At 34.6% G+C, this 13,369-nt stretch overlaps 1 protein-coding gene across 2 annotated transcripts in view; it reads left to right on the top strand.

The window, feature by feature from the left end:
- Positions 1 to 1,084: 1,084 nt before the first annotated feature.
- LOC149791091 (uncharacterized) overlaps positions 1,085 to 13,369 on the top strand; it is a 45,814-nt gene continuing 33,529 nt past the window's right edge. Inside the window, exons 1-4 of one of the 2 annotated variants that reach the window (XM_089971467.1) lie at positions 1,085 to 1,165; positions 9,797 to 9,832; positions 10,252 to 10,365; positions 12,253 to 12,300. In XM_089971467.1, the coding sequence (XP_089827593.1) occupies positions 1,135 to 1,165; positions 9,797 to 9,832; positions 10,252 to 10,365; positions 12,253 to 12,300 (229 nt within the window). In that variant the 5' untranslated portion in view covers positions 1,085 to 1,134. The remainder of the gene's footprint in view (positions 1,166 to 9,796; positions 9,833 to 10,251; positions 10,366 to 12,252; positions 12,301 to 13,369) is intronic. The other variant, XM_089971468.1, reaches the window with a different exon arrangement.

The raw sequence follows: 13,369 nt of genomic DNA, 5'->3' as shown, positions 1-13,369 counted from the left end.
CCACCGAGAAAACCATGTCGCAAATTAGAATTTTTGTTGTTGTTCTAGGGTTTAACGCCATTATTCAGCACACGATAGGCTATACCTAGCTGCCAGTATTAATGGTGGAGAAAGAACCCGGGAAAACCCCGGAAAGAACCACCGACCCACGAGAAACCACTGGCAAGCATTCTAACATACCCACATTGGCTGAATCCGAGATACGAACCCACGCAAACAGAGGTGAGATGGCAGTGATCCATAACGGAGAGCGCTTTAGACCACTCGGCCACTTGGTGCCCCAGCAAATTAGAGGATAACAGCATATAAATGAGAAACGTGACTGTCAAATCAAATTCGGAAGTATGCCTTGTAAATTGTTGCCATAAGAAAATTATTACAGTACCTTTATGGAATTATTTGCAAATTTTAGTGCCCTGAGGCATAAAAGAAGAAGTAACTAAACTATGTCGTTTTCTACCTGTCTATGGGATTGATCAAACCTTTGACTGCTTTTATAGCCATGTTTTGATACGGTGGTGTACGGACAACTGCACAGACTTAACACATTAATTGTGTACCCATGTTTCATTTGTTTGATCCATTGCCTTCTTCACCACGTTAGGAACATAGTGGCTGTGGCACAATACCAGACTACAATGTCCTAATAAAGTCCGGAATATATGGCGGATGGTCTTTAGATATTCATCTTAGTCTATGAGAATGAAATTTATGTAGGTTATGTTTTAATAAACTAAGTAAATAGTTTACAGCCTACAGTTTCGTATTTTGCTTAGAGCTTGATTTTAAAGAAAACGAATGATTAAAATGATTTTTAGACGTGAGTTATTTACAGTATTTAATCTTATAATGAGCGCCGTCTTATAGGGAAATGGGGAATGGCACTTGCCCCACGCACGTATATCACTTCTAAACATGTTTTGGTCTACAATTCGTAAAACGTAATAGCTGACCACTACATTTTTACCCCACAAAATACAAAATTATGCAGACGATATTGAATCACATCATTGTTTCATCAATCAAAATGTGTTGTCTTTCAAAGTCGTGACTGTGTTCATTTTGAGATAAGGCAGGTACGGATTTGAATTTCATAAATATGAAGAACAACAAACCCTTGTGACAAATACGCAGATGGCAGTCGTGGAGATCATACTAATCCTTGGTGAGTTTGCACAATGATAATATGTATTGAGTTGAAAGAATCTGTACATTAATTAAAAATCAGGCTGTGATGTCAGGTGCATATTTTGTGCATCAGTGCAAAACATTCTCAGGCTGGTGCACCTATTGAATTACATTATGTAAGACAAAAGCGCCACATCATATTTCGGCATAGTATATGTAGTATACATACCCATGCTGATTACAAGCTAATTACATTGATTTAGAACCATTAATATAAGTAGCGATTTTTACATCTTTTACACAAATGGCTAGCGGTAGTCGCTTGAAGTAGAACAATCAATACAATAAGCCTGCGCGTAGTCTATAAACATATCAGAATATTAAATTCAGCCAGAAAACTAAAATACTACCAAATCAATATTTCGCATTTCTTTTCACTGGACCATTCTAGACATATTCCAATCATGCTAAGAAGTGTTACTCACGTGCAATGTTTAAATATTTTCCCCTAAAACGGAAACAAAAATACGGAAATTTTTATTGAATTCAAACTAACATAAAACAACACGCCATCGGAATTTTTGGGGGTGTTTCTATTAAATTAAACATAATGCAGAGTCAATTTCGGGACAGTAAATGTGTACAATTCTTTGACAATCTTCCTTCTTCTTGAGATACAATATGTTTAATACAGAATATGAAATCAACCAGCTCCCACACCGTGCATTTGATTTCCATTGCTGGTTTGAGAGTCACAGACCCTTTTCAGGAGACACATCATCTGTTTGGGTAACATCATTTTCATTGTTGACTGATTTTGTGGTAAGTGAGTCACCATCGAGTACTTAGCTATTTCGAAAGTAAATAAATTGCAATTTCGCTCATTGTCTGTTCTGATTATAGTCAGCAACATAACTATTTGGATGAACTATTTTGAGAACTTAAATGTGATGAAGAACATGAATTGGAATTAGAAGCGCACATTAACTTCACATCATTACTGTTATAGTGCGTGATAATATGAATGGATCTCTTCAACATGCCTTTGATCTGAGTCCGTTTTCTACGCTGTTTAATGAAATATATCCCACTAGAAGCATCAGTTTCATGACCATACTCGGACACATATTGGTCACCCATCAGACTTTTATCTTCTTCCAAAGTGTTTGATAACGCATTCCGATTTCTTTTGCTCATATGTACCAGGAGGTACTACAGATTCAACGAATCCAAATTCTTAAGAATTGCTAATGAACCTATAAATAACTTCTGAGGGATTTGAATAACAGGTGTGGATAAGTTGCAATGCGGACTTTGTGCCATGTGGTTATTACACACATGCCACTCAGGGTAGACTCTGATAGTGCAGCTTCAGAACATTTTATCACAGCAGACTCGTTGTTTTGCTGGGTATTTTACTTTTCTTGCATTACCGTGAATAATTGTGGAGGTTTGAGTTCCTAACGGTTATGAGACTGTCTTTGCACACCGTGGCCATCCAACTGTCAAAATGCAATATCACTTCATTGGCAACTGTTAAAATCCAATAGCACATCATTGCCAATGTTCAGAAACACAACTGTGCTCTAAAACAGAATAACATTTGTACCCACAACTATAGAAACATACTAATTATATATTGTATGGGATGCTTCCAACAATGGCACACAGATGGCGCCTTGACTGACGGAGGAAACCTAAGTGTTTGCCTCAGTATAGTCTAGATATAGAAACTGATTCATATTACCACCATACTGACAGATTTAAATCAGAAAACTCTGTTAGATTTGTAAGCGATTGTAAAATTCCTGAGAAACAGTAGTTAACATAGTGCCACCATTAATAAGGCTGTGACCTCTATACCAACAATATTTATTATAGCTTCAGGAGTATTGCCCGCTAATCCATTTATCGATTGGTAATGTCACGTGTATCAATCTTTAGTGTAAATGCTGTAAATATAGCTTTCAATCTCTTTAACAATACTTTCTGGCACATGAAATAATTCAGTGCTGCAGTACATGTTGGGTACGTCTTGAAAAATGTTTAATAGAACAAAGGCATCTATATACCTTGCGAATGGACGAAGCGCTGGAAGCCCTCAACCCACTTAAAGAACTTTGGCAGTGATGAATTCTTTGACATAAAAACATATATTTTTAACTGTGCCTGTGTCGAAGAGCACTACTTGCTTGCAATATAGTACGTTCGTGGTAATCAATACCAGTAATTCAGTATTTGGATATATCAATCATGAACATTGTTATTGGCATAAAGATAATAAGTGAAGGCAGTACAAAAAGTCGTTGCAACTACTTTTAACTACCTTGATAGAGGACGAATGGATTGAATTGGTTACGAATTCCATACTACATGTTCTTGACTCTTGACACGACTCATTCGATATATTTTTTAAAAATGTGTCACGAATATATGCTATTGCCTTTCCTTTACATAATAGCCTGTTTCCTCGTCATTTGTTTTTCTAACGGTACATTATTTGATTACATGTTTTGGAACAGCTACGCTTTTCAAGATTTAACTGGCAATGTATTTGACTCTACCACTGTCCATGGTACTGGGCAACGTTAGCTGACCAAAGATATTTGTTTCTGCTCTAATCTATACAAGCTGGTCTTTTTAGGTTTCCATTTTCTAATGACACGAGAAGAGACAAATGTTTTAAATTTCATTATTTGACAGCTTTATGAAAGCTTGCTCTTTTGCATCAACTCGTCTTTGACAAATGTATTCATTACCTCTATTGCAAGATTATATGTTTGTATAAGGTCACGCGGCAACCTGGACGAGATGCAAATAAATATACAGATAATGCAACTCATGTGTCCTTTTAGCTTCAGAAAGGATGGTCAAAACTTAAAAAGTATCAATCAACTTCTTCTCTGCTTCACAGGTCTTGTTATGTGGTGGTCTTATCTCCTTATGTTGTGAAGTCTTCATTTGATGTGATATCCGTCAAATGTAATGTTTACGCAACATGTTTTGCTCTGTAATGGCGTGACATACCATCGATGATATGCAGCAACGTTTCTGGTGATTTCAATAATATCACCACCTTGGAATTTCGCTTGGTGGTTACTTAATTGCTCGATTATGATATGACTGTCATATGTAGTCTGATGCAAGTTTGTGAGTGTGTATGGTTGTGGTGTTTACCAGACAATTCTTTGTCCACCACTCACTCGCAGATACTAATTCCTTGCCTCAAGCAGAACATCTTCAAGGCAGTTACCCTTCTTTTGTATACCAACCGTTCCGTTGGCCTAGTATATAAAGTGTCCGCCTCGGATGCGAGAGGTCGTAGGTTTAAACCCCAGCCAAGCCATGCCAAATACTAAATAAAGACTGAATTTAATTTGATTCTACCACTCAAGACAGTACCATTACTAACCACAGACAGATAATATTAGACTATGTTATAATTATTACCGACATCCTATCTTTGAATCTGGGACACTTCCAGAAACTGCTACATCGTGTGATTGATATTCATTGAAAAATTAATTGACACCATATATCATCGGGTTATCCAAAGTCACCTAACCCGTGAATAAACAGTTTGCATATCTTGGGAACTTGTTTGCATGCTGCACATCCGTAAGAGATTAGTTAAACGCGCATGATTCAAATCTAAGTTTAGTGATAAAGTTGTACCTACCTCTAACACAAGTTCTGCGTCTGCTTTGCAAAACAGATCAGCACTGATGCTTCAGTATTTATAGTTATTTCGTGACATTTTGGTACTGGCAGAAAAATAGTGGCTATTTCTTATGCATTCTACTGCACCTATTGAATAATTTGAACGTGTTCTGCATGAGTTATTACACTGCCAGATGAAATTTCTTTGTTTAAGTCAAAGTTGTCCAAACCATAATACACGCCTGAATTGTTCTCGGTGGAAATAATTACTAGCAAGAGCGAATCATTAGAATTGATGCTGTTGAATATAGCGTTCTCCAGAACGAGTGTTTCTGAATGTGACTGAGAGTACCCAAGGCGATTCAGAATTATGGTGATATCATCTGCACTTCCAGTGAGGTAGCGAACTGGATTTGGTAATATTTTTTGGCACTGACCATCGTCCTTTTGCTCTATCATCACTTATATCTACGGAGAAGGAACGCACAAATCAATAAGCTTAGGTAGCTATCATTGCCCGTGGCTTTCCAGCTGCCATAAATGACAAAACATATTGTTAAATAGATGATATTTGTCCTTTTTCACTAAAAACAAAACTTAGCTGGTGGCAAGGTTTTGTCTTTAGATATGGTTTGATAACCCTTGACAAAGCGTCTATCAATTATTGCTGTCACTTTAAGTCTTGGTTCATACAAAACGGCAATTTCAAGTTTGTTCCCTATTTCCAACTCTTGATCAGTGGTTGTATCATGCAAGCATACAAAATACACGGTGACTATGATGGTTGCAGATAGTTAATTTTACTCCTTCTATGTTTCATTATTTCTTCTTTAAGTTTCCCTGTTCTGAATTTCTTGTTATAACGTTATGGACTGCATTCCAATAAGACATTTAAATATGTATCACGTAATATACTTAGTCGTTCAACTTGCTTCAATTTCAGCTAATAGGATGGTCATACTCAAATGCACTCATGAAAGCCTCCAAAATATTATCATTCCGGTCAAGAACTAAATAAATTTCAACCGTTCGTGCAGCTGTTATTGAGCCTCCCTAGAAACAGAATAAACATCATACAGAAGACCCGCGATTATATCATCATATTTTCGCTATCCAGCTTTATGAATACCTGATCCTATAGCATTTGTTATACATATGTATATAACTTAACTGTGCTTTACACCTTTTATCAATATATATTCCCTTTAGCAGACCAAACCTTGAATATCTCATCTTCCACAATATATATATATATATATATATATATATATATATATATATATATATATATATATATATATATATATATATATATATATATATATATATATATGCATTCATACATACATATAACGATGTTCGAGTGATTTGATATCATCATATCTGTAGTTACATTTTTCTGCAGAATAAAAATCATCTGGAGATTATGTGTTATTCTTCAGCTGGAATAATTTGCTCTAGACTGTTGGATGCTGCTTGAATCTTTAGTACAACTATAGTCCGTTACGGAATTGACTGTTGTGTGTTATGTTTTTATGCAGGTGATATATATATATATATATATATATATATATATATATATATATATATATATATATATATATATATATATATATCTTTCAATATTAAAATGCACTCATGAAAACCTTCACAATATTAGCATTTTCCGGCCAAGCACTAAATAATTTTTTTTATTTCAACCGTTCGTGCAGCTGTTATTGACCCATACTAGAAACAGAATAAACATCATACAGAAGACCCGCGATTATAACATCATATTTTTCCTATCCAGCTTTATGAATACATGATCCTGTAGCTTTTGTTAAATATTTTACATAACTGTGCTTTACACCTTTTTAAATATATATTCCATTTAGCAGACAAAACCTTCAATATCTCTCTTCTTCTATAATATATATATATACATACATACATACATACATGCATACATACATACATACATACATACATACATACATACATACATATAAAGATGTTCCTGTGGTCTGATAGCATCATATGCATAGTTACAGTTGTCTGCAGAATAAAATTCATCTGGAGATTATGTGTTATTCTTCAGCTGGAATATTTTGCTCTAGACTGTTGGATGCTGCTTGAATCTTTAGAACAACTATAGTCCGTTAGGGAATTTACTGTTTTGTCTGATGTGTTTTTCTGCAGGTGAAATATATATATCTTTCAACATTCATTTACTGTCCATTGGTTCATACTTCATAACTGTGTAATAGGTACCTATATTGTGCACCGTCCATGAATAAGAATTGGGCAAGATCCTGTTGATGGTCACGGAACATGGAACTCCTAACATCATCTGCCATAAAATTCCATTGCTGTAGTCTTGATCCCAACAGCTCTGTTTTACTCTTATATAGTTCCAAATCCCTGGCAAGGTCATTCAGTTCACCTTGTGTTATGAGGTGCGGCTCAGAGGAGGAGGATGGGAGAAAATATTGATCATGTGACTGATAGTTCAGGCTTAGAAGTTTCATCCTCTTCCTCTTCCGCGTCTGACTCAAGTGAGAATGTTTCACGTGATTCAGGAACTGGCTGTCCTTCTCCGTGGGATACTTGGCGCATAGCTGATGGAATATTTGGATAAAGCACAGTCCACTCTTTTTTCTTTGACACACCTTTCCAAACTGGAGGCACCATGCAGAACTAACAATCGCTGATATGTTTGCTCTCTCCAAATCTTTGGCACAGCAGAAAGGAAAAGTTTTCTTTTAATGTTCAAGCTCTGGCAAAGACTTTTGGCACAAACGTTGCAGCATATGTATGGGGCCCACCTCTTGTCCTGATTTCAGATTATGCAGCCAAAATAAAGGTGATAGGCAAAAAATCACTTCATCAAAAATATAGCACAAGTTATCTGCATTGTCCACACAGGTACGCGGCATCTCTACTCACTGTGGCTGAACATAAATGTGCCAATATGCAAATTCAAACACTAACAAATAAGAGACCATTACACTGTATGATTTCTAGAGCTGATATAGGGTAATTTATTCAGCAGAGTGATGTAAGCTTAGTTATGAGTGCATCATCCGTAACTTCTGGGAATAACATGATGCAATTTATATCATGTATGGCGCATCTTCAGATTGCATGATTCATTGTTTTACATTACAACCAAGTACTGTGATATTCATAGATCCAATCAAAGATGTACTTGAATCACTTCTGGTTTAAATTGACATTCCTTTCTTTTATAACTTGCTTATCTTCCGCTATTCCCAAGTCAAGGGTAGCATATACTGACCCATTATCATATCTTTAAAACTAGAGCCAATCAACATTTGTAAGCATCATTTTCTTTCTCAGTGACCCAAAATTAATAAAGTTTGACTACATATTTTTCGGAATCATTTTCGTTGCAGACCAGAAATATCATCATACACATAACTTTCATTTAACTAGTGTATATGAAGCTTTCAAGATCGAACAGAGTCTGCATAATTCCATAAAACGGGAGAGGGGAGAAACGAGAAGCTTGTGGATTATGGTCAGTGAAAGATATTTCAGTCACGCTTTCTTACAACTCAAAATAAACTGAAGAACATTTGCAAAAGAAGTTGTTTAGGGTTTTAAGTATCGAATGGTGTTTAATGATATTAGCATTAACAAAGTGGGTCAAACATTTGCGTAAGACTGTGTTGTACTAAAAGAAGTGGGAAACTGATTCTAGATAGCATTCGTAACAGACTTGTACCAATATAAAGTATGGCTTACAAATTATTAACATAACTCATTTCCAGTCGATGATGGAAATTACGTTGTAACTGCATTTATTTTCTTATTAATATTTTAATTGTATTTATAATCTTCATTTTGTCTGGTGCTGTTAATGCCCTAATGTAGCTACAATAAGAGATATGCTTTTTGGAAGATATTTGATCAAAGCTAATCCGGTACTTCTCTATTCTAGATTCAAGAGGATGACTTGTGATCGATTATTTTTAAATATTTCGACGCAGTGTTTAAGGGCAAAGAAAGAAACAAAGAGTGTTACTTATTTTGCAACTCGATTGGTTAGATTAACACGAAAAAGCGGATGGCTTCTATACCTGAGGAATAAGTCATGATAGAAGAGTGACCCTATCTACAATCCCAGTTCTATGTTTCAGTAGAATATACCTGACATTGAGATTTTAATATATCATGTTGTGATACCTCTTACAAGACTAATATTTTTATCAAGTACAAATAACAGAAAGGATAAACAAATGTAGGTTGATATATTAGAATTATACACACAGAAGCCATTTTTCTTTTAACAAATGCACTGAGTAAATTCTTTCCATTCGAAGACATATTTGGTCGTTCTCACACATAAAATACAGTTCTAAACAAAAAGAAATGTTTAAATGCAAATTCTAAATTAACGGGGAACATTGAGAATGTTAGAAATATCAAAGCCAGGTGCATATAATATAATGCCAGTGAAGCTACAGCTAAAAGATACAAATAGGTTGGTTCGGGGCGGAGGTAAGCCATTCTCTGCCAGAAATCGTCCTTAATGCTATATAAAAAAAAGACTTTCAATGAGCAGCAATTCGTTCAGCAATAATGCATTTGAATGTAAAAGCCCGATAAAACAAAACGATGGAGAAAAACAACATGGCCTCCGAAACGTTTCTGAGATGCTGCGTCAGATTTCATTTTAGGACACGCTGAAGGATCAAAACCAAATCCAGTAGAATAAACATAACAGCTGCCAATGATCATAATTTCGCAATATATACGACATATCTATCCATGTTATGGCAGCATTGAGGTACAACTTTTAAGTGATGGACATGAAAACATTCTTCTGTTGACCGTATGCTTCTTCTTGACATTGAAAAGAGTTCAATTATTTAGCAGAATAACATACCATGTGTTATGTTCATATTTAAACGGGTCAATTGTTATATCTGGCAGACAGTTGTGTAGAAGGCACACAGAGAACTTGATTTATTGCTATATTGTAATCTCTTTTAAACTTTAGGGCTATGGATGGGTCCAGCTGGATTGTTAGCGCAAGGTTCGTATCGTATGCACTCTTTAAAGAATTATTATTTATGAAGGTATACACAATAACAAAGCCAGCTTTTGCACGACGTATAACCACATCTGCACATATATAATTGATATTATAAATTAAACAGCATTTCAGCATCACAATATATTTTTCTATTTATGCAAATTCGAAGATAAGTCATAACAAACTACTAATAAAACACATGTATCGAAATATAATGAAACAATTATCATGTACAAAATATTTGTTGATAATCGTAAGGGTATGTCCTTTTTAATATAGATTTACTAGTCTGCAGCAGAAAATGTTATCTGCCACACGATAACAATGTAGCAAATGTTTAAGGAATATATATATATATATATATATATATATATATATATATATATATATATATATATATATATATATATATATTAAAGCAGGCAACGTTAATCAGCTAGTTAGACTCGGAGCAAGATACAACAGAGACTCAACGGATGAGCATATTCCACACCTTCACTTAGACTCGTGCATTTGGGACCCTTATTACCAAGGTAAATATTTTATCTTCAAAGGTGAAATATTCAACAAAAATTCAAACTAAGAATACTTCATACTTTTCGCAGAATACTAACATGCAGAGTAGATATCCATTTCTCCTGCAGCATTATTCCAACCATATTGTACAAACATACAATTTGCATAATAAAGCGCTAGATTGTATAAAATTCCCGACTGCATTTCATCCATTGACTCAGACAATATTTCTGTTTGCCATCACATTTGTACCAGTGTACTAGCAATTAAGGAACAAGTTGCTTTGTTATTGCAAGTACAAATCGAGGATTGTTTACGGTCACAAATTATACCAAAAAGACAGAAAAGGGACTATCGTTTTTCTTCTCTCAGTTTCCGAAGGAAGAGAGACGAAGAAACCAATTAAACTTTGTCAGCATTTAAACTATTATGAAGAGCTTTTCCCAATAGGCCCAATAGGCCCTATTGCCTGTTATTATCTCGTTTCCCCATCGAAATACATGCCACCAAATAGTCCACAATCTTATATATATATATATACTCTTAGGGCAAATATTTAAGGACAATAGAGCGACAGAGACAAAAAGAGGCGAAGAAGAATAAATAAGGATGAGTCCGTTCCCTTTCATAGGTGCATACATTTGAACTGCACACATATATCTTCATCGACTCTTTGCGTTATAGGAAATCTAAAGTAGAACATTGCGAAAAATATTATTAGCAGATTGGTGGATGCATTCAAAGAATGCGATTATAGACATGTACCATTTTAAAGAATTTCAGCTTATTTCAGGAGAGTTATTGTTAATAATTATTAATACATTAGGGATCTGATATATTTATTTTGTGGCATATATGCGTTTATATGTGCGTGATTCTTTCCTATAATTATCATTCTTTGTTTTGTTGTTTTTTGTTGTGTTTTTTTTTCTGTTTCTGTAATGGGTTTAGTCTTTATAATCTCTCAAATTTACAAAGGATAACAATCACGTCATAACATACCATAAAATTCTCAACGTAGAATAGAATTTCGTTTTAGAAAATCGTCACTTTGGGCATGCAAATCAGGAACCGGTAATACATGCATCAACTCCTGTGAGGGTTATAAATTAAAACAATATTATTTTTAATGGGTGCAATACAAATTTATAATGACAACTGATTTTCAAATTTGGAAAAATCAAACATTAATTTAAAGAAAACCCTCCCAATTTCGCATTGCAACAGCAAAGCTCACAAATTTTGCTGAAGATGCACCACCTTTTTGTTTATATTTGTCTATTCATATCACTCAGTAATTCAACTCTTTCGCACATTCCACTGTTGTTGTTGAAACAAACTATCTCAGAAATGAAGACTGTTTAAGATTTCGAATCGAAAAAATACACGTGAGTTATAAGGAAAAACAAATAGACAAAATACAATATGTACCACATTATGCGCTTGATTCAAGAAGCCATTGTATTTTTGTGTTCAACAGAATTTAATAATGCAACCAGCCAAGGGCACACTTATAGGTCCTTTTTAAAACACAAGATTTCATGTCTTACTGCATCATTGTCACTGTCTGTATGGTTTTGTTTTCACTAGATTTGATGTGCATTGAAGTAATAGCGAAAGATTCGTATCTCAGTCATTTAGGAGATAAAATAATTCAAACTACCCAGCTCAATAATTAAGAAAATTTGACATGTAGAACTTTTTAAATCTCAAATACTTGAAAACTGAACAAATGGAAAACATTCCTTTATTTGTTGGGTCTGGTCAAATTGTTAAACCTTTAGATAAAGCTACATATTTTCGATTGGAATTTGTTGAATGAAAATTTTCAAAGACATGGATTCTAAATAAAACAAATCTATGTACCTATGTGTTTATATCCTTGCAACATTTAATTTTTTCAGACCTATTACAACTGATTCATGTACCGTCATGCCTGCCGGCAGTAATGGGTACGTATAGCTTAGAATTGATATTGTTAACGACCACAAAACAACAAAACACCCGAGAAGTCATATATCTATGATGGTAGGCGAATTTAACGTGCATTGTTTAGTTTGTGAGCAAAGAATACAAAAAAAGTAATATTACTCAGTTCAATGTAATCAATATTTGTGTTGTTAAGTAAGCATACAGATCTCAAAATGTGCAATTAGTAAATATTGAAAGGCGTGTGATGTCTCGTTTAATATTGATGTAATGATAAATTCTAACCTGCTATTTATATATCTTATAGGCTTTAACAATTTTACGCGGCAGTCATGAAATATTTCGGAGATTTAATTCGTTTAACCTTTGCATTTGGCCACAGTTATACAAATATATTTTAGATAATTCTAACCTATAGAACATGCTAAAAAATACTTAAAGCTTACTACGAATGTGATGAGTCGTAGTTTCGTTTCCGTCATTGTCGGGAGAGTAATGCACAATTACTGAACATGAAGCAGTCTATGCCATTTCGGTTTTATAGTTTTCTTAAGCTAGTTGCCACAAATACCTGGAGTAAATAGACGTCAAACAAGCGACCGACCTTTAGAATCAAGCAATGGTCATTAGCCTACACAGGGGCGCACCTCGTACTTGTAAATTGAGTGTTATTTTTGAAAATATTCAATTTGATCGAAATATAATTTTGAAATCCGTGTGTAAGACATATGAAGACCGTTTAGAGAATGCAGGCCGCTGATAGGTTCAACTAAGTTACCGTAAAAATAATAAGCTTGAACTGAAGCCATTCCCTTTATCGCTGTTTACGGACGGATACTTTGATGTGCTAAACGAGAACGTTCCGGAACTGATTTTGAATGTGGAAAAGTAAGTGGTAATTTGTCTCAAAAATGAACCAAGCAGCCAATCACTGCCATCGTTTTAAACGTTTGCTCATGTATAGATCATGCATATTATGTTCGACTTGTCCAATGACGAAAGGATATTAATTTTGTTAAACATTATCACTGCAGTCAGTAGAATTGAATTAGCTAGTTATGCTCTTTATGTACACTTGTCCTTTATTTGAAT

The sequence above is a fragment of the Sinohyriopsis cumingii genome, chromosome 10, assembly GCF_028554795.1.
Source record: "Sinohyriopsis cumingii isolate HCF-2022 chromosome 10, ASM2855479v2, whole genome shotgun sequence".
NCBI lineage: Eukaryota > Metazoa > Mollusca > Bivalvia > Unionida > Unionidae > Sinohyriopsis > Sinohyriopsis cumingii.
This window is presented reverse-complemented; position numbering and strand designations above follow the sequence as displayed.